The sequence below is a fragment of the Pungitius pungitius genome, chromosome 17 (genome assembly GCF_949316345.1).
Source record: "Pungitius pungitius chromosome 17, fPunPun2.1, whole genome shotgun sequence".
Lineage (NCBI taxonomy): Eukaryota > Metazoa > Chordata > Actinopteri > Perciformes > Gasterosteidae > Pungitius > Pungitius pungitius.
In genome coordinates, this window is record NC_084916.1 from 9,989,300 (window position 1) to 10,016,323 (window position 27,024).

The following is a 27,024-nucleotide window of genomic DNA, read 5'->3' on the forward strand; positions in this document are numbered from 1 at the left end:
AAAATACTTATTTCCATTTTGGCTAGTAGGATGAAAGATGAATAATGCTGTCAATTTCCCCCACTAAGGAGGTCATTTTGTTGGTGCAGTTTATTCTTGAAAAACTACTGGCCCAATTTTTGTGTGAATTTCGAAAGAGAACCCAATTACATTTTGAAGAGGATCCGTATTAGAAAGCAGCTCTCACTTATGGACACGGCCTTGCCAGAGGTCTGTGCTCTGAGTTCCCTTCTAGTTCTACTTTGGTTTTTGGGTTCCACGAGCTCCTGTGTGAAACGGACCATCAGGTCCTTTGTCTTTGCCACTTGTCGGTTCATGGTCTTTTGTCAAATGTTTGCCTTTCTTCAGGAATTTTCCACCATTGTGGCACTTTATAATGTTACAAAGAGGCATTGTTCACATCTGTAGGGATGACTATTGACCAAGCTATTGATTCTTTTTGCCCCTGAGGTATCGTTGCTGAATACCTGCATCGTGTGTGGGGGGTTTTCTGTGAGATGGAGGAGCTTGAACCCAAAGAGTTTAACATTCCGGAGGGTAAAGGTTGTAACACCATGTAAATACAAACCGGTATTATAATTTTTTTCCATTTTTATAAAAAACATTGTAAATAGTGTTCTTTAATTTGTCACATGACTAAACTACTGTACGTCAAACTTGCAGGTTTGATCAGACAATGAGATTTTGGCATGTTCCCTGACTCTTTTTTTTCTTTTTCTATCTGTTAAGCACTTTTTAGACTTTACTCAGATCACTCGGGTGAAACTTTCCTCTGCACTGATAATGCTTTTATTCTGGAGTCATTGTGGCTTTTAATAGTAAATATATAATCCTGAAATCAGCTAAGAATATTATGTTTATTACTATTAGGATTTTTCTGCTGTATAGGCCTGTATAATTACATTTGCCATGTGCACCACTCTGCTTACAGCTTTTCATAAACATGGCAGTGCTTATGCGTCAGTGAGTTTTCTGTAGGCTGATTTGTCAGTCACACCCCTCCCCTGCAGGTATCTTCTGGATTTGGAAAATGTCCTTTCCAAAATGGTCAACGGGTCAATGACATGAGATGAAAGTGGAATGAAAACGTGCTATCTTTCATCTCAAAATGAATCTTTTGTACTTGCATGTAATTATATATTAGTGCAATTTTTAATCCGTTAAGAGCTGACATGTCAGTATGTCTTGCTGCAAGCCTTTGATCTTGATATTTGAAGATACTTTTTTGCATTTGCATGCGCTGGTTGTACAGATTCATTTGCGATAATATAAGTGAAACTTCTGAAGTTTCGTTTTGACTGTTTGAGACACTTGAGAGGTTCATTGCAAGCTGATGTGCACATGCAAAAAAAAATCAAACCCTGTCCTCACTTGTTTTCAAGATTACAGGGAAAAAAACACCGAAAGAAACAATGTGGTATGTTTTGGCTGAGAACATACCACAAACATCCCAGCTCCAGCTGGCTCCCAACCAACAGTTACCCGTCCTCACTGAACCAGTTCACAAAGACGTGGACGTATCAGCTTTTAGGCGCGTGCTTGCAACCTGCAGGATGTGTTGGAGCATGTCGGTCCATTTCCAGTCACGTAAACAGTATATCATCACTATGGCCTTTGTTCTGTGTTCCTGATTGTATCTTCTAACCATGATGCTCCATCTTTCTATGCTCTTGTCTCTGGTCAAATCTCTTGTCATCTCCTTGCTGCTTTATTCTTCTGTTGTTTTCTTCATTTTCTGCCTCATTAAATATTTAAAAAAAAACACAATTAGAAAGGAATGAAAGGCTGTTCAAGGAGGCTTTGGCTGACATTTAAAGCAGCATCTGTAATCAATCTGAATATAAAAAGAATCTTTTCCAAATTGCGAGTTGGTGCTTTTAAAAGCCTCTGTCCTGTAACATGAGGGCGCGTGCGTCCCACTTCTTGGCAGTTGGCTCTCATAAGCGTTGTTTTACATAACGCACTTTATCCCATTTTGTCTGCTGTTGCCATGGTGAGGCTAATTTATACAGGCATCAAGGATTAGGCTCCTGTTCCTAACGTGCGCTGCAGGCCGGTGTTTCTTTTAAACATAAATAGACACTCATGCACACTCATGGAACGGGCACATACGCTTTTAGAGGATTCTTTTAGAGCAAACTGTATATGAATGCACGTATGTACAGTATGTTAATTAATGAGCTTGCTGCGGTTTTATAAGTTTGGATGGGACTCTTGTATAAAAGAAGATGTCTGTTTTTTGAAGACACCTTTTTAGAAAATCTCAAAAGTGTTGATGTGATTTAGTGAAAACATTAGGCATATTCCTCCTCTTTTACAACTCTTCTGTGTGGTTGTTGCAACTTCATAAAAACGTCTGTTGGGAAATGTAGTATTTTTAGTGAACTTGTGATTTAAACACTCAAAGACGTGAGGAAAGTCAAAGTATGAAATCTCCTTCTCAAAAATGTGCCAATTCAGTATAATTTTCTCCCTTAAAATCCACACAGGAATATGTGTTCAAATGTTTGCTGCAGGAATAATGGATGATAAAGAACCAGAACTATGTAAAAACATAATACGTCATTTTCAGTTCTGGATCATTCTGAACTATATCCATTAAAGGAAACTTATAAAACATCTCACACACGGGTTAATACAGGGGGGGGCTGGTGTGAGAGAGCAGGACAAGTGATGTAATCTTAATTTGCTTTTAGCTCTCTGAGGTCCATGTGCATTAATGCATCAGTCCTATCAGAGCAGCTCACCATGCTGATTAATCTCATGTTCACACACTGCGAAAAGAACCGCGCTCTCACACCTCGTTGAGTGCATTTAAGGCTGTTGGTGTGTGAACACCAGAGAGAAAAAGACTAGTGAATGGACGGTATTCTACCCGGGTTAGAGGCTGGCACCGGACCAGAACCCGCAGCCAGAGTTTGCATTGTTGTTCCCATTCTGAAAGGTGCTTAGGACGAGATCAGCGCTGACACTAAAAAGTGCAAAGGAAAGGTTTTTATGATTCAGTGACTGAACACAACTCTCTTTGTGTTCGTGTGGGGGTTTTTATACGTGGGGACCATTTTATATAAATGTTGGTTTCGAAGGAGCTTGCTGGGGCTGGGGAGGGTTTTGGGAAAATCCTGGACGTGACCGAACGTTTGGCAAACAACTCGTGCCAAAATGTGTTCTACGAAACGCATCCAAAGAGTGAAAAGGCCGGGTTTTCTTTAACTTAAAAGAGTGAGGGACAATTATGTTAACTCCCAGTAGTAGAATATTTCCTCAGGATCCAACATGACGTCTTTAAATGTCATATCTGCTCTCAAACCAAATTTATTCTGCTTATTATCTACTTTTTATGAAGTCACATTTATTAAGTTGTGGTGGGAGCCCTCAGATAAAAGAATGTAGGACGAACACTGACTTCCTTTCCTGCAGTCATTAGATTTTTGTGAGCACACTGTAACTCTGGATATGACGCTTGTCCCACTGTTTGATTTGTGTGAGTGCTGTTATTGCACATCTATTCTCTGCTGACCGCGAGTTGTACTCTTATTTTCTCGAGTGTTCATAATTGGCAGTACTACATTGGGATTATCAGGTCACTGAAAGGACTTGAAATAAACTGCTTATACCATCTGGTGTCCTTATGTACGGTTTTCAAGTGCCCATGTCCTCTGGTCCTCTGTTTAAATCTACTGGAAATCTTTAAAAGACAGCCGTGGTATAGTGTCCAGCTAGTTCTGTGATTTCCCAAAGCATTAGATAACAAAATGTACCGTGCACCATTTCCCTCCTACTGCTCTTGTTTTAGGAGCGTGAGTCAGAAAGTCAGAGGGACCAACACGGCGAGGCAGAAAAACGCCGTTGAGCATCCAGAAAACAAATTGCTATTCTCCCTTTTTGTTTTTCTCCCGCTATCACCTACGCTTCAGGCAAGCAATAATGTAGATATTATTGCGTTTCAGTGAAACCCTATTATCATACATTTATCTGGCAAACGTCAATCAACTCGTAAAAGACCAGATTTGTATGACTAGTTTTTTGCAACTTCTATTTTAACCGTATTGTCTAATTTCCACAGACAAACCAGTCCGTAGAAGATGGAAGGTTTTTGGCCTACATCTAATCACTGAAAATGGACCATGCTGTTCTGAGCAAATACATTGATCCATCCATTGGTCCAGCAGTAAAGTGAGCTGGCTTCTATTAATAGCCTCAAAGTATCGGACTCACCGTCCCGTCCCCCCACTGCAAAACAAGGCTCTAGTCTTACCGAGGTATCATGCCGGGTCACAGACCAAAGGAGGGGGAGGGGGGGGGGGGGGGGATCTGGTTGCTCAATCGCTTATAGCTTTGAGGTTTCTGTGTGTGGGCATGCTTTAATTTGTATGACAAAATGAGCCCAACACAGATATGGTCTATCTTCTGGAGAAAGAGGCTGATGGGTCAGTGAATTAAAATATATACGACCACAAGGCCTGACAATCTGAGTCAAACAGGAACCAACAAAAGATGAAGTCATTCAAGTTAACTGTAAGCGCTGCGGCACGGTTTATCTTGTTTGAGGGAGAGAAGTTCACACAAGAGCTGAACACTGAGCTGGGTTTCAACAACTGATTCCTCTGCTTATTAGCAGAGAGAAACATTTGATTATACAAATCTGTCTGGCTTTCCTCCCGGCATTTGTGTTTTCACGGTACTTTTCCTTTTATCTCAGCAGTGTACTGTTACTGATTAACGGAAATGACACGTCCTCGCTACACTCCTCTCACTATTGACTCAATGCATGAAACTATATTCAAGTTAAGGTGATATTGACCCCAGAACTGCAGCAGAGTGGTGCCTCCCTGCGTTGTTTGATATTAAACAGTTATTCACTGAACACTTTTTAAGATTAAAAGCCAAATCAGCACCATAATCTGGACAAAGTCTCAACATGAGAGTTAAAACTGAGATTTAGTCATCTGGGCACTTCCTTTCTGCTACATCATTATCTGACGGCTATTTGTGGACGTTTCTATTTTCAGCTTGTTCCCCAAGTGCAAACATGAACCGTGGTGCATTCCACCTCATCTTAAAAAAAAAAAAGGATGAAATCTGACAAGCTGCTGCTGCTGCTAAATGTAGACACAGTGATAAAAGGTGTTTGACCTGTAGGAGAAGCTGATTAGATTACTCAGCCATAGGACAATCTGGATGTCTGTTTGTTTTTTCTTTTTTTTGGGTGGGGGGGGGTGTTTTTTTTTCTTGTTTTTTTCTGGAAACAAGTGAATTTGATTTTCAAAAAGACAAAGTGGCCTTTAAAGTAGCTCTGTTGCGCAAACCTCAGTGACTTCTGCCTGTGTTCAGACTTAAAGGTCAACCTCTTAGTTGAGGAATGACATCTTCACTTTGCTTCGTGACAACTGTTCGAGGACGGGAAACGGTAACGGATGAAACCTGTTTGCTGTTTAACCACGTTGTGACTGATGGGTCCAGGTAGCCGAGACATGTTGGTGTTACGTCCACATCGCTCACACCGAGCTCCACCAGCTCTCTCTCCTGCTTGGCACAATGCCCCCCCCCCCCCCCCCCTCCTCTGAATAACCTTTTTTTTATGCTGAAGAGGTGTAGGTGTTAATTGAGGATTTGTGTGTGTCTGTCTTTTCTCCAGGAGTGTCGTCCCGCGTCCCGGAGATCATGGCGGCCGGCACCCACTCCCCCGGGGGGCCCAACGGTATAATCCGGAGTCAGTCTTTCGCCGGGTTCAGCACGCTGCAGGAGCGACGCTCTCGGTGAGTCTCGGTAACAAACTGTTGGTCTGCCCATGTCGCTCATCTCTGAAAACGCAAATTAAAACACTGGGGAGGATTTTTCATCACAAGATGAAAATAATATATGCTGAAGGTATAGTACCACAGAAACTATTGATTTTTAGAAGCTCATCACTGTTTTACTAACATGTCAGCAATTAAGGACGGTGATCAAAGCAGAAGACACCCTGAAAAGATGTTTGCTCCAACATTCTCTATCTTTTCAATTGGTGTTGTCCATTCCCACTTCTCCCTTTATGCTGAAGGTGGTAAATGTGCTGTTTTGTATGCTTTCTAAAGCTTTTCTAAATATGGAAATCAGCCCAACATATAGGTTAAGGACAAATTCCTTTTTATTTAGCTAAATCTTACATTGTTTTTATCCAAGGTGGCATGACGATAAACCCACAGGGATTCATTCACTTACATAATCTATTGTAGATATAAATCTGTGTAAAATCTATGGGTGTGTTGGAGGAATGTGAATGATAAAGACAGCCAGAGTAAAGGGATTATGTTGATGCCAAGATACAGGATTATAATAAAATGGCAGTAACTCGATTTGTGGGAACCTTTTTCTTTTTTGTGCAATATTTTTACTTTGGAATGAAAATATGTATCTGTTGAATCTTGGCCTTGGACACCTGCAGAACAGAATAATATTAGCATCAAAACACATTTGGTGGTTTATTTCAGAAACCCATCACCCATAAAGCAGAGCTGGATTTGAAACTTTCAGACAAAGAGAGAATGAAACAACTCCATAATCTGGTACCAACCTTTGTAAAGTTCAGGCAGCCACAGCGAGTCTTGTGATCCTGTAAAGGGACTGAACTCTTAAAGCTCTGTTTTTGACCACACAGATGCATCTGTTAGCTGATGATTGTTTCATTCATGGCAAGAAGCTGGTTGTGAGATGTTGGGAATCGCTCAAAACCTTGAGAGATTTTATCTTGGTTCCTCTTTGACTCCCTTCTGATGGCGCTCAATGAGACGTCACATGACAAAGCCTGCTCACGCTTGGTCCTCTTCATTAGACTCTGGTCCCGCTGGAAGAACCATCTAAAGTCGTTGTTCCCCAGCTTTTCTCTCTGCTCAGACGCTGACTGGGGTAATTGGTTGGAATGACTCGTGACTGTGTAGGCGACTGACAAGTTTCCCACTTCTGATAATGAGCGAGGTAGAACGCTGCAGAGATCCGGCTTCTGAGGCCACTGGATTGTGTTTCTTCTCATTCAGCAGAGGTTTTGCATGCGTGTCTTTTTGTGCATTTACGCATGCATGCGGCTTACTGCAGACTTTGCCGTATTTGTCACAATTATCTGTTAGTATGGAATTTTGTTTGCATCTATACACGTGGGTGCGTGTCACTACCAAGAGACGCATCTACAGTACAGCCTGCGTGACCCCAAGGCTACGCAGCGCTCTCATTCCGTCGTGCCCTACATTTGTGGCAGCTTAACTTGCTGTGTTCCCTGGTACGCGGCAAGAAGTGGCACGTTCCAACATGTCGAGTGCTGTAATTTTATCCGTTTCGTTAAGTCCAGGGTAATTGTCATTTGTCAGCCAAATCTGTAATGGTTGTTCAAAGCCAGAGATGTACATGAGCAAAAGATAAGTGTGACCTAGAATGAGATGATGTGAAAAGGCTTCAGAGGTTGCTACTGTGGCAGAAAAAAAATTGGCCTTTTTTCCCTTTTATTTCAGCATAAATTACAGGCTTTTTGACCTGAAATCATTGATGGAGCTTTCAATCAATGGCCCAATTCATCCATGCCTGTTGCCAAAAGATTTTTATTATGAATAAATAATGGTTTAAGTATTGGTGGGTCTCTCAGTAGTTGTGGCGCTTTTTGTATAAATTTAAAACCTTTTTAAAGGAGCTTGCGTTGTAGTACATGAACTGATGAACTCTGTTCCTCTCTATCCACATGTGTTGCCTTAGACCAGGTCACGCTGTCTGCGTGGAAGAGAGTGAACAGTACTGAATGTCATTGATTGCTGGGAGGGTGACTGTGTGTTTGTGAGTAAACTCCAGCACAAGATGAATAGCAGCCTTACACACAGAGAGGGGTGGGAATCACATGTTTGCATGTGTTGCCAGATCCCCGCATCCCTGTGATGAAGACGATCACCTCTGAGGGTGAGCTGTTCTGACCTTTGACAGGTTTTTGATGTATGTCTAGTTTAAAGGCTTTGTCCGTGTAATCTCGTTGTGAAGAGACTTAACAAGCCCTCGCCATCGCATGCACGAGAAGAATGAAATAAAATACTGTTTGTAGTATACTTGGTTGTATGCTGGGAACAGGATCATTCAAAATCGTTGCTCTTTTTACAGCATTGGACAGAAATGAAAAAAGGGGAACCTCTTTTTCACTCGTGTGTTTTTGTGTTTTTTGTGTGTAGCTGTAACTCTTTCATGGGGAACTCTGCGGTGCAGAAGAAGCCTCAGTCTAAGCCAAAGAAGACCCACCCGGCAGGACACAAGGGAGGCAGCAGCTCCAGGGAGCCGCAGCCCAAAAGGCTGGAGGAAGTTTACAACGCACTCAAACAAGGCCTGGAGTGAGTGCACTGTGTAATCACACAACGCTCAGTCAAGCAATTAAAATGTCTCCTTTTTCAGTCCATTAACTAATTAAATGATTTTGAGAAATCATTTATTTTTACGCTAGAGGGACGTCTTGAGTGAAGAGTCGCTGTACTTAATGTTTCTTTAATATGCCTCGCGGACATTGATAATGTTCGATTTAAACCTGAAGTTTTCTCCTTTATTGTCTCATAGTGAGTATCTTGAAGTTCATCAAACAGAGCTGGAAAAACTAATGTGTCTGATGAAGGACATGAAGAGAAACTCTCGCCTGGTGAGAAACTACCGTGCAGTATTTAACACATCTGCAGCAGTTTAGACCCACATTACCTACATCTTAAAGTACAATTAAGGAAATTTAATTTGTACCTTTTTTGTCAAGAGTTTGATGAGAACATCAAAAAAAACTGTCATGGCTGATCTACACACATTTAGCTACGGCAAGAATACACCTAGCATAGCTTAGAATAAAGACTGCCGATGGGGATGGAAGCTAAGTGATTAGTATCTTGATAGTTTAACTAATGCAAACATTTAATTGCTGAATGAAGCTTTAGATGTGCTGATTTATTTATTTTCAACAGAACCAAGTTGTTTCACTGATGCTATTTAAATTGATAAGCCAATCACTGGTTAAATATTCACTTATGCATGGCATTGCATCTCAATCAGTTAAAAAAAAAAGAATGTTAAACTATTTCTTTAAAGGCCAAAATCGCATTTGTTTCATTGTCTATTCCCACTGTTGCGTTTAGCTTAGCTTTGTTTTATGTTAACATCCAACATCCAATACTAATCCATCGAGTTATACATCACATGGGAACCTATTTTGCTTTGCTACAGTGTAAACAGACACACAGACACACATACACAGACATATTGTACGTATCCAAAGTCAAGGCTTCAAGAAAAATCTATTTTGATGGACATCTATAGTTGGCTTTGCGATTTTTAAGCCATTTCAGCTCTGCCTTCTCTACTAACTGTGATTTTGTGTTTCTTCTCACTAGGGAGTGCTCTATGATCTTGACAAGGTGAGTTGATGGAGGGAGGGTCTGCTGTAACAACTGCTCCCTGCTCGCCGTGTGCTGGGGGGGAATCTTTGATGTAAAAATAAAAACGACGAATGCAGGGGAAAGAACCGCTAGAAGCAAAATAAATGAGGGATGAAGTACAGAGCTGAAGGGATTGAGGAATAATGGAGGAATGATGATTGCAATGAGAATAAATGATGAGAGAAAAGTGGGATTAGACAGGAGGAACTGCATGAGATGGATTAACTGAGACTGAAAGATGTTTCATGGAGTGTGGACACCAATGTGTACGGCTGTAAACAAGATGTTGGGGCTCTAGTAAAATATTGTGCTCTGACTTTCTTTCTGCAGCAAATCAAAACCATCGAAAGATACATGAGACGCCTGGAGTTTCACATGAGCAAGGTAAGAACTGATGTAAAGGGTTGATATCAGCCAATTCTTTATGCAAAATTATGCATTACAAGTTGTTTTGCAATCTGTTCGAGGTTCCCCCGTTTCCAGTCTTTATGCTATGTTACGCTAAGATACGCTAAGTGCGGGCAGTTGCTTCATCTGATGTCCGTCTTCCTCATCTAGTTCCAAGTAAGGAACCAAGTTTTAAAACTGATAATAGAATTTATATTGGGTCTTTACTTAAGGAAGGATTTTGTGTGTGGGACATTTTCAGCTGTTTTCATGGTTGGGGTCTCCGGGTAGGGAAACTTTTTGTCCTGCGTCCCTAGTTGTTTATTTGGGACACTAATCCCCTGCAAGGTTGCAAACGGCATGTTTTGTAGTCCTGTAATTGCGTCCCTCGCTGTGCGTCAAATCAAATGGAACAGCAGGCGATCCGAACACACAACCACACAGCAGTGCAGCTCCAAAGGTAATCACGGTTACCAGAGGCCTTTTGTAGTCCCGAGGAACCAGCTATTTGGTGACCTTACCATTCGCGATCACATGTGTCCTGACAGACTTGAAATAGACAGACAACACAAGACAGAGCGACGGCCTTTGGACAGATTTGTTGAAATGTTTCTGAAGGGATGAAGAGGGTGAATCTGGGTCAGAGCAGTCGGTCGGCTGCAGCGAGAAGCGATTGTCAAGGTCCTTTTTCAACAAGAAGAATGAGGGGAGAGAGACAGAGACAGAATGTGATGAGTCATTTGAAAATGGGTGATGTAGTTGTAGAAATGTATCTGCCTGAATGCTCCACTTGATAACAAAGAGAACACAAACAGATGCCTTTCTATCTCCTGTGAGGTTGTCACAGGATGCAGTTGAAACGAGCGCACGCTCAAAGCGCTTTACTTTCCCTGCAGCATCACCCTCGTGCAAAAATAGATTTCAATGCACTTTTAAATATTTGAGGTGATTTTTGTTGTCAGGCAAATAAAAAGCCTCCAAAGCCAAAGCGTCAGTATGAAGTAAGTTCGCCCTACGCGCTTTCATTCCAAATATGTAGCGGCGCTCCTTTTGCAAACTCTTTGTCTTTTCATCGACTCACTGGCTCTGTGAAGATTGCCGGCTGGGAAAAAAAAATCTTAACGTAACAAATTTTCACAATTTCTTATTCATTTATATTCACTCCTCCTGGTGTTATTCTACAACAAACAGTATGACTCCCTGTTATTTTTCTGGAAAAAATGCAACTTTAAAGTTGTCTTTGTTAAATAAAAATATGAATTTTAAAGGGAGTTTCCCAATCTTGCAAACTTTAGTGAGGACAACTATTATACTATAATAAAGTGTGATTAAAGTTGTACACAGAAAAGAGCAGGTTGCGTAATCATCTCAGAACAAGACAAGAAAAATGTCTTTTAAAGTTACATATTAAGTGTGTGTGTGTGTGTGTGTGTGTGTGTGTGTGTTCAACGTGGTCTATTGTTCCTGCTCGTGCTGCCTGCAGATGTCCGAGCAGTAATTGGCACACATGGAAGAGCCGGTGGCCAAATACAACGCCTCTGATGTCCTGCATGGGATATAGGGGTGTGTGTGTGTGGGGCTAGTTTCAGCAGGGCATCATTAAGGGGATGAGTGACAGAGATTGAAGGTGAGAAGCGCAGCTGGCAGGCTCCGCCTCTTTCCCCAGGAGAGTGTCTTTGTGTGTTAATTGTGTCCAATTCAATCCAGAATGAGTGTAAATATTTTGCATGTGATTATTTTTTACATAATTATTTTTGCTTTCCAGTCTCCTTTTGAATGCTAATTGAGCCACCAGCATGCGCACACACACACACGCACATACAGACACACACACACAGTTCTCCAGAGAGATGGGCCTCTGTATTTGATGCTGTTTGAGGCCAGCCTGTTTTAATCTGCTTAAAATCGTGTGTGTGTGTCACACAATACAGGATAATGGATAATGGCTATATCTCTTAAGAGGATTCTTGTTCTATCCTAAATATTCAGTGCTCATATTTAAAATCCCACAGTTTAAAATCAGATATACAGTCAATACAGAGACAATCCCTCATAAATCCAAATAAAGCTTCACCAATTTTCACTGGGTCTCTGAGCCGTTCATGTTTATCATGGCTGTATAAATACAGGGACTCCGTACAATAAAGAACTCAATGTAGAATACATTTTCATCTTGTATCTGTACACATCTGGTAAGAGTTCATTACAAAGGTTCTGAGGATAATTTTATGGAGTGAATTTAAATGTATGTATGTATGTATAAAGATTTGCTATTGTTTCAAAATTAATTCGAGCCCCCAAAAATGTCAGTTTATTCTATTTATAATGTATCTTTAACAATCTAAAATGTTCCAGACAAATGTTCTAATTCATCGTCTTTTCAGATCCAAAGGGCATACCTGAACTAGAAATGTATCATAAGTTCTATGAAATATAATATGTTTTATCCGTCTTCCTGCATTGAGGTTTCTGCCTTGGCTTTGTTTGTGTTTAGCCTTTTATGTTTCTCTTTTTTCGGGGGGGTGAAATGAGCCTGAGGTGTTGCAATATGCTGATGGCCGTCCTCGGGAGCGCAGCTTGGCTGACCTTCACGAGGACATTTCTGTGAATGCAGCACGGGGCTATTGTAACGGGGGACGCAAATGAGCTTAATTAGCTCATAATGATATGATTACTGATTGCCAGAAAACAATGCTGGCAATTCATCAGCACTAATTTGTGAAGGCCCAATGTTGTCACAGATCATTCATCTCTTCATAGATGTCCCCTCATTTGGGAGTACAATAATGTAGTGTTACTCGAATTAATCAGTGCAAAAGTTCTAAACGTATGAATCGTTTCACTTTTGACTTCATCAACAACAATGAAACCTTTTTCCCTTTTAAGTTTTAAAGCTGTCGTTGATGCCTCTGATTCCGAGCCGTTCCAAGCCCGAGAGCTGAGAACAACGGTTGTGTTGGTTGAGAACAACGGTTGTGTTGGTTGGAGGTTATTTTATAGCTGGCTCAGCTCAGCTGCTGCAGCCTCGCCGCATTCACCACATACCACAGACAGACAGACGGGGCCGGGTCCCAGTCAGGGGTGGGGGCGTTGAGGGGGCCGGTTGCTTTGAGGTGGAGATGGTGGGTTCGGGATGGGTGTTGGCTGCATGTATTTGTGCCCAGATAGTGACGCCATTAGGCTACTTTCCCCATCCTAAAGAACACACGCATCCCACTTAAACCGTGTACAATAAACCCTCATGTGCCAAAAAACAACAACAACAACAACATGCTCCCTGTACATGTAAACATGGCCTCAGAGTCTGCTGTTGGCAGCCCATGGCTTAGACACAAAGATGCACAAACAAAACACTCAGAGGAGCTGTTAAGATGGCCGCATCTACCACTCGTCCCTAATGAATGCCAGAGTGCAAGACATCAATATTTCAGCACTCTAGTCAGGCAGCTGATATATTTCCCTTTGAGGCTCACCAGAGGTGTTTTGTTTTGCCCGGCTGATCATATGTTTGGGACAGCAGGAAATCAGAGAGACGTGATGACTACAATCTGGACTGCAAGTTGGGGTTTCATGGAGGAACAACTTTGAAACAAATTAAATAAAACAAATTAAATGGATTACCATAAGATTGACCTCATGATTACAGGATGAATACTGCAGATTTTGATGATCTCCAGACTTTTTCCATTAGCACAACCCTAAGACATTCATTGAAAAAATACTTAATATCAATATAAAACGTCTTATTTTCTGGATTGAATTCCAGTTTAAAGTCCCAATGGGTTTGGGTTTGATCAGGCTTGTGCGCCAAGCTGAAATCCGGCAGACATCTCCAGATGAGCTCTAAACGCTGTCTGTTGTTCGTCCGCTTTGGGAGTCTCCCACTGGGGCCCTGCAACACATTTACACTGTTACATACCAGCTGGATCTGCTCACTGGAGGACTCTCTTCCACTCAGTTTATCTGTCTGTTCCAGTCTGGTCTCACTTGATGAGTGTCCTGATTAAATGTGTGTTTTCTTTTGCTATCAACGTTTCTTTGTTTCTACCTTTCGCTCTTACCCCTTTTTCCAGAATATGATCATTGTGAAAGTCTTCTCGCTGACATTTGGCAAATGTTACTGACTACTCCTCAAGCCCAAAGCTGTGTTGTTGAAATCCTTGAATGAATCCCAGTGAGATGTGAACCCATCCAGAATAATTTAGATGACAGTTGGAAGGGGACAGTTGGGGGGAGTTTGCCTCCTGCTCAGAGATTTTTTGATGTATATCTTGGGGAGGGTTTCAACTTCAAAAACTCACCCGCTTTCATTTCTGTGTTTGTGTGTGTGATGAATGTGGACGTTTGCATGAATGCCTTCTTGTCCCTGTGGAACATTTATTAAAGATGGAGGGACTCTGTCTGCTTCCAGGTGGATGAGCTGTATGAGGCCTTCTGCATCCAGAGCCGTTTGAGGGACGGTGCCAGCCGGATGAAGCAGGCCTTCTCCTCCTCACCCTCCACTAAAGGCACCAAGGAGAGCATCTCAGAGGTCAACCGCCGCTATAAGGAGTACACCGAGGTACCGGCATGGAGTATGTTCTTCGGTGTCTGAGGAAGCAACAAGCTGCAAATTCTCATGAGGAATTTGTAACCCTTATTGAAGCCAGGAAAAAAAATCTGCACAGCATTACTGATTTTTTTTTTTCTCTGATAAAGTAGCTCGGAGCACTTATGTATGCCCTTTCTGAATCTACCGCAAAATCAGCACCACTAAAAGACCCCTCCCCCCCCCCAAAAAAAAGCCACTAGCTGACAATCAATGAACGCAGAAAGCCCGTCTAGTCGTTATATTATGCCAGATAAAAATGATTGGATGGCCTCATCCAAAACACACACAGTGACTCTGAAATACATTACCCGCCTCAGCTTTACTCTCAAAGTCATGAAAAGTATATCTGGATAAAAATGTAACAAACATTTGCTGATGACACCCTTGATATATTTTAGATTACTGCTTACACTGTCATGTATAAATACTGACATGTACTTACAACAGCACTTTTAAATCCTAATAACACACACACACACCTGTCATCACCGGTCCTGAGAGCTTTCATCAGCCGCCCCTACTCCTCTGCAGTCTAGTGTATTGGTCGGGATCATTTGATTGCTATTGTTGTTGTGGTCTTGTGTCACAAAGGGCTGCTGATGTGATTAGTGTCATGTGTCTCTTCTCCAGAACATGAGTGCGTTCGAGAGTGAACTGGAGAATCTGCTCGGAGAGTTTCATATCAAAATGAAAGGTGAGCAAAGTAAACCCACTCACACACCGGGCACTGATGTCTGAAATAAGAGGCATTAATCATTAATGTTTTACTAGAACTCTTTCTTTGATGAACCTAAAAGTAATATTATATTCACTATACCACTTACATACTGTTTTGAGCATCATCATCGACGCTGTGGGAAAAGTATTTCTGAATAGGCCAAAGCTTTTTGATATTTAAATTTATTACGGTTTTGGCTCATCTTCTTTTTCTCCCATATCCTGTACAAAATATGTTTTTAAAATCAATATCCTCCCTCTGACAGGTTTGGCGGGCTTTGCTAGGCTTTGTCCTGGAGACCAGTATGAGGTAAGATCTTCTTTTTATGTATCATAGTAATGCTTCAAGTAAAGAACTCAGTTTGGTATTTTACAGGTTAAATGATGTCCTGTTTTATTGAAAAATACGGTGATGGAAAATGCTATGAGGCTGTCAAAAGGTTTCCAGCTTACTTAACTCTCCCTATACTCCGCCTTCGTTCCTTCAGATCTTCATGCGGTACGGTCGCCAGCGCTGGAAGTTGAAGGGAAGAATTGAAGTGAACTCCAGACAGAGTTGGGACGGAGACGAGATGATCTTCATGCCTCTTATCACAGACCTCATCAACATCAAGGTACTGAAGAAATCCAGATCAACAAGCTTTTTTACTTCAGTAAACCAACAATTATTTTCTTTGCTCTATAGGAAAATAATCAACTTATGTCTTGATGGTGGAAGAACCTGGATAATCTTTTTTTAATGGATGTTGTCTTTGGCCTCAATCAGGTGACGGAGCTGAAGGGCCTGGCCTCTCACATGCTGGTTGGCAGCGTGATCTGTGAGACCAAGGAGCTGTTTACCGCCATGCCTCAGGTTGTGGCTGTGGACGTCAACGACCTGGGGACCATCAAACTCAACCTGGAGGTCACGTGGTAGTAAGTTTCCTCTTAGACGTTATTCATTATGGTTTGCAAAATTGTGTTTTTATTTATTTATTTTATTTTATTATAAGGGGAAACTTCAGGAGGATAAAAAGTTTATAATGGGGATAAAAGCTGCATTCTTTAAGCTAGGTATTTCTTCAGAGCCTCTCAACACTATTTTATTTCACAAGCGTGCACCATCAGTATGGAACCGTCACACATCTGCAGTAACTAATATTAGTGGGTTTCATTCAATTCAGTCTACATTGGTTGTTGTTTTGTGCCATCTGGTGGAGAAACATGATTATTACAGGTTATGGAACTCAACTAAGCAAAATAATCCTCCTCCGTCACAAACCCAAATGAATGGGATCATGTGTACTGTACATGTTGGTAGGCATAGAGGAATCCTAAAGAGTCGTGTTTTGTCCCCCCCCGTTTCCCCCCCCCCTTTAAGCCCCTTCGATGTCGAGGACCTGACGTTGTCGTCCGGTAACTTGAGCAAAGCCACAGCACTCCAGAGACGAGTGTCCGTCTACAGCCAGGGCACGCCGGAGACGCCCACTTTCCAGGACGCTTCCTTCTTTGTGAGTCCAAAAGACAAACCTCCTTTAGCTCAATGAGTGTGGTGGGAATAAGTTGTGTTTGTATTGCTGAGAACAAACTGGAAAACCCCTCTGAACTCTGCTTGTTTTAAGCTAATAACACCGTCGATTTATGTGCAAGAAATGCTTTTTGTCTTTTAAACCACCATAGTTCCAGCAAACTAACCTGTCTACGCCCCGTGCAAATCTTATCACGGTCCCATGGCAGTTTTTTCTGTTGATGCATCATGCTTGTGTGAGCAGCGCAAGTGCTACCCCTAAACTAACCCTCCCCATTTCCCTGCTATCCTCCTCTCCTTTGCATTTCCACATCAAAACCCTTCACCCACACTCTGTCCCACTACATGTTTACCCGTCCCTGTTGCATTGCCCTCCCCTGCCCTCACTCAAATATCCAACGCCTTGTCCTGTTTGCCTGCGTGCGTTGTGTGAAGAAGTGGCGGCAATATCCCGTGCAGCGCCAGCGCCTCTCCTTCCTGCACATGCTCCGAGACACCCTGCTAGAGAAGTTAAGGCTCAGTCGCTCGTTTGGTGACCTGGCCTCACTCCGGCCAAGGCCCAAATCCAGTCTGGAGGTCTATGTGAGTGTGTTGCGTCCCCTCGACCCCTAACCTGACTGTGTGTGCCCCCCCCTTACTTGGGACAGAATGGGGATGTAGTGTTTTCCTCTGCTGGTGTGGGCACACTTGCACTTGTCTGGTCCTTTTCTGTGAGCTGCAGAATGTGATGTGTGGCTCTTTGCATGTCTACGCACAGGCTTTTTTAGGTGGTTTTCTCTTTGGATTTAGCTTACTTTGATTCTATCTTGGTTGAACGGATCTGGCCAGAAGAGTTTCTAAAGAAGAGTTTGTGGGCCATCTCTTTTTCCAAGAGCTTTCTCTTACAATGTTTTTAAGCTTTAGCTCACTCTTATCTCTTGGTATCATTTCATTTAAATTTGTTTCATCATTTTTGCCAATATCTTGACTCATCCTGACAGTACTGTGGGACAGATGTTCTAGGAGACTGAGATCAGGGTCCTCTTTGATCATCCATTGTTTTACACTTTTACTCCTCTGTCCTTTCTTTCAGTCCACTCTACCAGATGATATCTTTGACAACGGGGGCTGCGGTGTGGCAGAGTGTAAACGTCTCTCCTTCACCTTTTCGGACACCTCTGGTTCCATGCCCAGCCCCGCACCCAGCTCCCACTCTGCAGGCCCGTCCAACCCCGAGATCACAGTCACCCCCCCAGAAATGGAACCGTCACCCACACAAATCTTCCCAACAAGGGAGGACTCCATCGCTGAGGAGCATTTAGTTGAAGAGGAAGAGGAGGAGGAGGAGGAAGAGGAAGAAGAGGATGAGTACGAAGAAGACGGAGAGATGGGGAGTAGGGGCACCAGTGCCAGTGATGAAGCTGAGGTGGCAGAGGACTCTGAGTGGGAGCGCACGGAGTCCCAGCGACATTCTAACTCGCGCTGCGGTTCAGCCGCCCCGTCCCTCTGCTCCGACGTCCACCTGTCCGCAGTGGCTCCAGAGGATGTTTTCTTGGACCACGCTGACGATCTGAAACCTGTCGAGCTGGACACAGAGGAAGCGGGCAGCCTGACCAGGCAACTTGTGAAGAGGCTGACCTCTTCGGACGTGGCGCCGCCAAGTGGGAGCTCCACGGATGGGGGAGGGAGTCTGAGCTGGACGGGCGAGGGGAGCAGGGCTTTCCTGGAGAGCAGCATGGAGGAGGCCATCCACAGCTTGTTGATGAGGCTGGAGTCTCTGAATCACCGCTGCCGAGAGCTGCAGGACCTGGAGCAGGAAGTGATGCGGCTGGAAGACCTGCTCAAGGTACCCGAACCCTTTCCTTGTCTTCATCCTTATTCATACCTGCACAAGAGGGTCGTGTGGGGGAAAAAACAGAAGGACACAAATTACTTTCAATTATTCAATATTACAGTCAATCAAATGTGGAATTTTTATTTTACGGATCTGTAGACCCACCTTCCCCTCCCTTCTTGTTCAGTGTCGTCTGCCAGGTCATAGGAGCAGGTCCTCCAGCCTCAGTCTGACCGTAGAGAGCGCCCTGGAGAGTTTCGACTTCCTCAACACCTCTGACTTCGACGACGAGGATACTGGAGACGATAACGCCGTTCTCAGCCCCCCCCCACAAAGATCTCCGCTGTTTGATACAGATGGAGAACGGATTGGGTGAGTGCGACGTCCACATGAAAGATATTTATTCATGAAAGTATCATAAGATTGATTTATCGTAAGTACAGTCGATCACTGTTGATAACACCTGGTATGTCCCCCCCCCCCTCCCCAAGTAGCCAGCACCCAGAAGCCAGAGGACACCTGAGTGAAGCCCTGACGGAGGACACCGGCGTGGGCAACAGCGTGGCAGGAAGCCCCCTGCCGCTCACCACTGGAAACGAGAACCTGGACGTGGCTATCGTCATCCACCTGCAGTACTGTAATCACCTCATACAGGTAGGGCTCCCGATGTCGGAGTGTGAATGAATGATCTACACGAGTAGTCCTAGTTAACAACGGTTTGCTTTCTTCCTTCCTTTTAATGACAGTTGCTGACCGGCGGGGTCGGTCAATGGCAGCGTCGCAGTCTCCTCCTCAAACTCTCCGCTCAGACTCAGCTGTTAGAAGAGCTGGCAGAGCTCAGTGCGGACAAACTGGGAACGATGACATCTTCTGCAGATGGTAGGTACTGACAAGGGAAAAGCTTCATTTATTCACCGTGCAACAAGTGTAATCTCGCAACATGTTTGTCCTTTTTCTTTCAAAAGTTCTCCCGGGCCTCGCGGAGCGCCCACTGCTGATGACCCTGTGGTCGGATTGCAGCGGATCGGCAGGACTTTTCCACACCACGCTGGACCGAGTGTTCACACACATGAACCAGCGCTATGCAGCCGCGCTGCAGGAGAGGCACCCACACAGCGCCGACACAGGTTGGGTCTTTATTAACGTGTAACGCTAAACTGAAGTTGGTGTTTTAATGCAAATGGATTTCCAGTTGAGTCCAGACAACGTTCTGACTCGAGCTCTCTTCCTGCTCTCTCCAGTGATCGGCGTCGTTGTGAGCGAGATGGTGGACAGGAGCTATCTGGGACAGCTCACTGCCGCTGAGCTGTCCCAGGACGTCCTGACCGTGTTTCAGTTCCACAGCTACGTCTTACAACATGAAGTACTGGACATGGAGACACACCTCCTACACATGGCCAGAGAAGGTGAGGACGAGGGCATGGATTCACAGCACTGATCAAAACCTCTCTTTCAGTGTCAATTCCTCCACTATAATCATCCATTGGTCAAAATACCATCATAAAAGATCAGTTGACCAATTTTCGTTTAGCCTTTCTCTCCACTGGCACCCACACCACAATATGCACAAAAACACAATTCCACATGTTGTTTAAAACCTCTTACATGTGTCCTCCTCAGAGATGTTTGCCCAGGCTCTGTGCAGTCAGGATTATTCTCGGTGCCTAGCCGAGCTGGAAGAGGTTCCCGTCTCCTCTTTGTGGCCTAGAAACAGCACCCTGAGGGCCCTGGCCTCCCTGCTCACCGCAGAGCACCCTCAGGTCAACAAGGCAGCGGCCGACTACCTCGCTTCTGCGTCACACAGCCACTTCAGGGCCAGAGTGAGTAGTGGTAAAGGGACGGGCTGTGTTTGACGGACGGGGTTGATCGGAGGAAAACAGCGTTGACGGATGCCACAAGCCGCGTTTGAATGTTTGTGTGTGTTTCCACAGGCAGTGGAGTGCTACACCCACGCGCTGTCAGAGGCCGGAGTCCAGAGCCAGAGGGCGGCTTGTTCAGCGCTCAGCTGTCTGCAGGTCAGTGGCCAACTACGTCGTCTGCAGCTGTGATATTGTGGAGATTTGCAGCTTAGCTTAGGTCTCAATTTGTGTCAATTAAAAGAAAAAGCTAAAACGAAGCTTCAGCAGTTTTGAGTTGAGTGGTGACTTCCAAAAGCACGGCCTTCTGGATTACAGCAACTGCATGTTTCCTTCAATATCCGTTACGTTTTACATAGACGTGTTCTATTAAGATTGTGTTCAAGACAGTCATGTCATATTTATTTCATCCTGAGCGGTGTACTATGGTGGTTAATTAAAGAGGAAATGATTCCACAGCAGCCTGTTGTTTTTGTTGTTGTCATTTTTGTACTTTGACAAGTGCCTGTCTGTCTGTCTTTAGGCAGTAGAGAGCATCAAGGCGGTGGTAGCACTGTGTGATTCAGCTGATGAAGAGCTTCGCCACGTTGCCATAGAAACCCTCCTTACATTTGGTAAGGATAATATTTGCAGAATAATTGACTATTATGAATGTCAAATCATGTTCGTCTTTCATTTTCACCATGTGTTGTGTATCTGCTGGGGAATTAATTGAAGTACAAAATATGAATGTAGGGAGATTTAGAGTCTGAAATCATTTTGAGCTGCTTGATTATGCTGCTTGATAGTTTTTATGTGTAATTAACATGATACCAGTTTGTTCATCTTTTGTCATGGTTGTCAATAGCAGTATATTGTGGCATACAATAGTAAGTCCTAATAAACAAAAGTTATAGTTATAACATGGATATGATGAGATGTGTGCAGTATGATACAGACTTCTGCTCGATTAAAGCGTAGTTTGTGTAACCGATGAGCCTTTTGTTTGTGGCAGGTGAGGAGGGGCGGCTGGCCTACGAGCAGCTGGACACGGTGCCCGGGGAAATCCTCCGCCTCGGCGCACGGCGGGAAACCGCCGTCACCACGGCCTTCTGAGCCACCGCCACCAGAAACATCTCAGCCGCCCCACCCCCCGAGGACAGCCCCGCCCCCCTGACTCGGCTACGCCCGACACTGCACTCCTTCACAGGGCTGTCAATGACCGATCTGCACATTAGATCACCGTTCTCTTGCCGCACTGCCTCCTCGTAGGAACTATCACCAAACAAACCGCAGCGACCACAGAAGACACGAGCTCTGCTCTCACCGTGCGACGCATTCACACTCGATTGATTCACCGTCACTTTTCAGAAACTTCAAACGCTTCACCCCTGAAACGCTTCACCCCTCCCTCTCCCTGCTTTCTGAGCCAGGCACACCGGACATGTAGAGTTTAACCGGAGAGCACAAATCTGACTGCACACAAAGCCACTGAAAGGTGCTGCACACACTGTGGATCTGAGCAGCGACGCGTCTTCACCTTTCACATAACCTCATTCGACAAGCCACTGCACCCAGCCCAATTTACTCATTGATTAATCATCATCTTGATTGTTACAGAGTCAGTTGTGTCATGCAATATACTAACTATGATCTTTGTATAATCACTGTCTACCATTACAAATGTTTTCTGGCGCTTTTTGAAGGATTTGCACTGTTTAGAGGCATGTAAATGTGGCATATTTTACAAAGCCTGTGTAATATATGTGCTTGTATTCAAGATATATTTTAAAGTTGTTTTCTAATGCGTTCCATTTTGAGTTTCAGGGATTCTTGTACAATTGGAAGATGTGTGTTGTGAGACAGGGAGGACCAATAATAATGTTGAGAATGTCATTCAAAGAGGAAGTGATGTTGTGGTTGTAAAGCCCAACTTTAACAGCAGTTTTACCGTCTTGACCAGTTTGACCTCAGCTGTCCGTTATTCGGAGGAAAAGGAAAAGGCTGAAAGGCAGATCTTCAGCCCAATTTTCCCTCGCTTCGCAGTTTATAACAGTCTTCTCATACTTGCAGTTCAACAAGTGCAATTTTTCTGTACATACGTGAACCTTTTGCACGTAGACATTAGAGCCTTGATATGGTCGAGCAGGCAGGTTTCCGCAAATACACTCCCATTGTTTTTTATTATTTTGTTTTACTATTTTTTATTTTTTATTTGTTAGGTAGAGAACCAGTCCAGGGCAACAGATTTGGTTTAGGCTTGTGATCCAATTCACTTTACAGAGCGGAGAATACTTCAGGCTGAGTGCAGGCCTTATTTTGGCTAACTGCACATTAATACAGTATGTGAGTCGATGGCAGGATTGCAAATTTTGCTTCTTTTTTTTTTAGAAGCTGCCGAATGAGGTTTTTCTGTTTTATTTTGCTTCATCATCTGTTCAACTGTTGTGTGGGGAAAAATAACCCAACATCAGCGGATATTCCAACTTTTCTCATTGTAAATGTACTACTGAGTCCTGTGTCAGAGCACAATGACAAAACTCGCATTTGTTGACGCCTGTTATTTATTGTTTACTTGTAATTCTGATATTGGAGTTATACTGTAATAGTACAGAGGACATTATGTAAATGAGATGTATATTTGTTCTATTTAGGATGAATTCTATTATTTATCGTTTAAAAAGACGTCCATATCATACTGCAAATTATCTCATGTTTAATTGGAGTTTATTTTGAAGGAATTATTAGATTACAATATCATTAGTTAAACCTTGCATATCTTTTTCCAAAAAGGTATTAAACACAATGGGACGTTATTTATTAGATGTGCTACTTTATTACTGCAACTGAAGGCTGGATTCATTTTTTTAATTTACTAATTCATAATGGAGTGTATATTTTCAAAAGAAATTGCATTTTGGCTAGAATGACTTTCAAAGCACAAAATAGGACAAACCCATAACATGAATTGTTATAACGGCATATCCCAAAAGCCATATTGATTAAAAGCAAGTAATATTTTTATGAAATTCATTTTGTAATATCTGTAAATGTATGAAGTTCTTACTAAAAGCTAGCCCTTTTTTTCTAAGCAACCTTTTGCAAAACAGTCTGTATTTTAAGTAACACTTGTATTTCATCTATGATGTGAATAGCATTATAGTATTTTGGTAAAGTATACAATTCATCACTCATTGTTTATTGAATTTTTGCAAACTTGCAGTTCAGTGTTAAGTTGATTCATCGGCTGTTCAATTCAGTCAACCTGCACAGCTTAAATAATTTGGTACCTTTAAATTGATCAATTTAGTCTCCTACACCTAATTAAAATATGCTATAACTAAACTGAGAATATATAGCAAGTCAAGTGTTTCATGGGAAAAGAGACCAACCTGAAGTTATAAGTGCTAGTTCAACAGGACAAGTAACAGTACACCAGAAGAACATGGAGTCAAATATACACTCGGGTCAAAAATGGAACAATGCAATTGTGAAGACTGCGCCATTTAAAAGTACAAAGTGTACTAGTACATTGACCAAGAACTGAGTCTTTAAAATATTGCCCATTGTTCAAAAACTGGCATGTAATAAGATGGCTTCCTGTACCTGTAAGAACTTAATTCAAGTCTTCAAAACAATGAGCAAAGCAATCAATAAACTCAAACTACTTTGAAATATTGACTGGCTTTGCCAAAGATGCACAAGTGTTTTTTAAAAGAATTTATTTTAAGTTAAGCTTTATGTACAAAATTGAGCAACATTGCACAATATTAGTGTAAACAAAAACACTATAGGGCCATGTGGTCAGAGACATCTTGCATGTAGCCCCCCCCCCCTCCAAAGACTCCAAGTAGGAAAAGTGCAGCTTCAGTCACATGGTCCTTTCACCCCAGATTGGTTTCAAACCACCAAGCGAGTTGAATGAAAGACTCAAGGTGTGGGTGAGACATGCCGCTTGCTGTCAATTTATCAAGCAACAAACACTTTAAGTCACATTTGCCTACTATAATGGCTTAGGACTAATAAAGTAAGCAGCCAGTCATTGACATATTACACTCTGTTCCTCCTAAAACATTGGCTTCGTTCTGAACACTTTAACTGAAGTACAGCAAAACCTAAACATAAAAACAAAGACCATTCTGTTAACTGCTTAAAAACATAAAAGGCAGAAGTTTCCAAACCGTCAATTTTGAAGTATAAATTACTTTCCTAAGCTAATGCAATCAAATGGTTGACCACAGGGCAAAAAAAAAAAAATCTTGCTGACCCGTATGAAAAAAAGGCCAAAGTCCCATTACAACCCAAAGTTGTGTTGGTTAATCCTGCTCCGAGGGTCCAGCTCGTTCGTGGTCTGAGGCCTCTTCTTCGTCCTCCAAATCAAACTCGCTGTAATCAGAGTCTTCTTCCTCGCTCTGTCCTGCCTCATTTTTGTTGTCATGCGCTTCCTCCCCATCCTGCACGTCAAGAGCAATCTCCTTTAATTCCTCCAGATTCTCTGGGCTCTCCCCAGTCAGCCTCTGAAATTTAGGGGAAAAAAAAAAAAAAGTTATTATGGCCACAAAGCATCTCACCTCAGACACCTGGATAAATAAATTGTGCCTACCTCAATCATATCAGCCATGTATTGTACATGCTGCGCCAGCTCCTGTAGCTCTGAATTCTCACATTTTAGCTGCGTTATCTGGTCATCTTTAGCTTCAATGTCTTTGTGCAACTGGTAAAAAGAATAAAAACATTTAACTCATTGCCATAATCAAGGGTGAAGAGAACAGATGCAGTTTGAAAAACATTAATGTATTTTACAAACACTATAGCAGTTCTCATTTACTTTTATTCAGTAATTCTACAGCAGCAGCCAACCCGGACAAATAAACTTGGGGCAATTAGGTGCATGTTTACTTGAAAACATTGTGCCAGCTGGACTGAAGCCAGTCAGGGTTAAGACCACAAGGGCAACAATGGACTGCTTAACATTAGCCATTTCTTAGCGATTAACTCACCTTCTCGTTCTCCTGTAAAACATTGTACAAGGCTTTCTGACGCTCGTCTGCAATCGCTTTCCAGTAGGCGGAAGGAGGAGTTTCTACAAGAGACGGAAATTTAGCTCAAATTTTAGGGGTAGATTCCAAATATTAGTATTAAATGCAGTGATCATCATGCCTACCTACGACCATAAGTTGATACGCCTCATTGGACATGTCACTTGACAGACATGGAGTTTCTTCAGTTTGTGTAGCCTTAACTTCTACCTTCACCCTCTTTGGACCTCTAGTGTATTCTGCATTACATTGTTTCCTTTTGGAAACAATCTTTCCTGCCTAAAAGGGAGAAAAACAAATGTTCAAGCTAGAACCTTTCAAATGTTGAAACTCACTTAAAGCTGCAAGAGAGCAACATTTAGATCAGATACACTACATACCGGAGCTGACCTTCCCAGCGCTTTGTTGCCTGCTGATTGTTGGAGGACCTGCAGGGTTTGCCTCTGGCATCCCATTGCATTTCGAGATGTGAGAAATGTCTGCAAAAAAACCCCAAAACAAACCCTTAGCTTGCAGGTTAGATCGCAAAATTCAAATATCAAAATGTTTAAGGTAAGGGAGAGAAACTGAGTCACATGGGAAATGAACATGACCCGTGTTCTCCTATTCGAAGCCTCTATTCACGAAAGCTTAGCATCGCTTTACTTTAGTTACCGTCACCATGGGAGAAACAAAGCTACACCTCGAGGCTCATTACAGTGGCACAGGCATGGTCACTCAGTTACTGTGTGCTTCATTACCACAGAAAAACAAACACCTCCATAAATCTAAACTTAAATAATGGAGGTGAAGGCTGTTTCATTTCAGACATCAATTTAAGTTTTGATGGATACCATTAACTAAAAGGGTCAAAACGAGTGATCCCTACACAAGACATTAACTAGATCCGTCGTTTCAGTCTCTGGCCTACAGCCGGTTGAGGGGGACGAGATCAGCCTCAAACAATGACAACGTTACTTCGTGAGAACATCAACGATACGGTGACTAAACGAAGCCCCGTGAATAATACAAGTTAATAAAATGACAGACCAGACACGTCCAACAAAAACAAATCCAGTCCACTTAAGTTGCTCACCTTTACATTCTCATTAGACCTTTGGTGGCTGGGTTTTAGCTTTCCACTGGAACTCATTTTCGTTCAAAAGGCCTGGAGGGGAAGCGTAGAGGAAGTTTAGACTCAAATTTACGAGAAATAGGTCCAAAATAAGAACGACAACTTTATAGTATAACGTTGAATACAACTTTGGTTGGATAAAACTATTATTGTAATGCTGATTCAACGGCGTTTGTGGTTAAAAGACAATCGAGCCTAAAGCCATACACAAGTATTGTTAACTAAACTAAAACAGCTTACACGTGTCGGGTCCTCATTAAAAAAGGACTCTGAACCTACGACCATTTAAAAGACTACAGGCTAGCCCGGCGGCGGTTAACAGTAATTACGCATACTGTATACGGAGACTGTTCAACACGTTAATCAATGATTACTAATCAATGGTTTCTAACCATGACTTGATAAGCTTACCGTTGGTGAATCAAACACGTCGTTTTCGCGCCTAGCAGCAGACTGGTTGGTTATTCGTCTCTTCCGAAGAGCCCGCGTCTGGGGGCTTAAATACGCCCGCTCGGTCACGTGATAAAGACGCGAACCACAAGGTTTTTTTTTCCCTCTCGCGGTCACATGTCAAAACACGTCACATCTTCGTAGTTGACTGT

The 27,024-nt window shown here is 42.8% G+C and overlaps 2 protein-coding genes across 6 annotated transcripts in view; one reads left to right on the forward strand and one right to left on the reverse strand.

Annotated features, from left to right (window-relative positions):
* ripor2 (RHO family interacting cell polarization regulator 2) overlaps nt 1-23,614 on the forward strand; it is a 47,107-nt gene extending 23,493 nt beyond the window's left edge. For 3 of the 5 annotated variants that reach the window (XM_062558554.1, XM_037474798.2, XM_062558555.1), the window contains exons 2-23: nt 5,639-5,759; nt 8,184-8,339; nt 8,560-8,638; nt 9,375-9,398; nt 9,750-9,803; nt 14,218-14,367; nt 15,028-15,091; nt 15,381-15,424; nt 15,603-15,728; nt 15,881-16,029; nt 16,475-16,604; nt 17,060-17,203; nt 17,694-18,446; nt 18,622-18,806; nt 18,926-19,088; nt 19,181-19,313; nt 19,400-19,561; nt 19,676-19,840; nt 20,055-20,254; nt 20,366-20,449; nt 20,814-20,904; nt 21,285-23,614. In XM_062558554.1, the coding sequence (XP_062414538.1) occupies nt 5,639-5,759; nt 8,184-8,339; nt 8,560-8,638; nt 9,375-9,398; nt 9,750-9,803; nt 14,218-14,367; nt 15,028-15,091; nt 15,381-15,424; nt 15,603-15,728; nt 15,881-16,029; nt 16,475-16,604; nt 17,060-17,203; nt 17,694-18,446; nt 18,622-18,806; nt 18,926-19,088; nt 19,181-19,313; nt 19,400-19,561; nt 19,676-19,840; nt 20,055-20,254; nt 20,366-20,449; nt 20,814-20,904; nt 21,285-21,385 (3,278 nt within the window). In that variant the 3' untranslated portion in view covers nt 21,386-23,614. The remainder of the gene's footprint in view (nt 1-5,638; nt 5,760-8,183; nt 8,340-8,559; nt 8,639-9,374; nt 9,399-9,749; nt 9,804-14,217; nt 14,368-15,027; nt 15,092-15,380; nt 15,425-15,602; nt 15,729-15,880; nt 16,030-16,474; nt 16,605-17,059; nt 17,204-17,693; nt 18,447-18,621; nt 18,807-18,925; nt 19,089-19,180; nt 19,314-19,399; nt 19,562-19,675; nt 19,841-20,054; nt 20,255-20,365; nt 20,450-20,813; nt 20,905-21,284) is intronic. The other 2 variants (XM_062558553.1, XM_062558556.1) reach the window with 2 other exon arrangements.
* Nucleotides 23,615-24,205: 591 nt separating this feature from the next.
* gmnn (geminin DNA replication inhibitor) lies at nt 24,206-27,023 on the reverse strand. The gene is made up of 7 exons (XM_037474800.2): nt 26,834-27,023; nt 26,384-26,455; nt 25,689-25,787; nt 25,434-25,587; nt 25,270-25,352; nt 24,873-24,983; nt 24,206-24,786 (listed from the first exon to the last, which is right to left on the reverse strand). Exons 2-7 carry the CDS (start codon nt 26,438-26,440, stop codon nt 24,586-24,588), a joined length of 705 nt encoding a protein of 234 aa, XP_037330697.1. The 5' UTR covers nt 26,441-26,455; nt 26,834-27,023; the 3' UTR covers nt 24,206-24,585.
* Nucleotide 27,024: the final 1 nt, after the last annotated feature.

Bases quoted from the DNA above. Each gene is read 5' to 3' on its own strand.
- gmnn (XM_037474800.2), bottom strand. From the start codon at position 26,440: ATGAGTTCCAGTGGAAAGCTAAAACCCAGCCACCAAAGGTCTAATGAG. The intron at 25,788-26,383 runs GTGAGCAACTTA...GTTTTTTTGCAG, and splicing joins GGTCTAATGAGAATGTAAAG to ACATTTCTCACATCTCGAAA. The intron at 24,984-25,269 runs GTGAGTTAATCG...TCTTTTTACCAG, and splicing joins TTTTACAGGAGAACGAGAAG to TTGCACAAAGACATTGAAGC.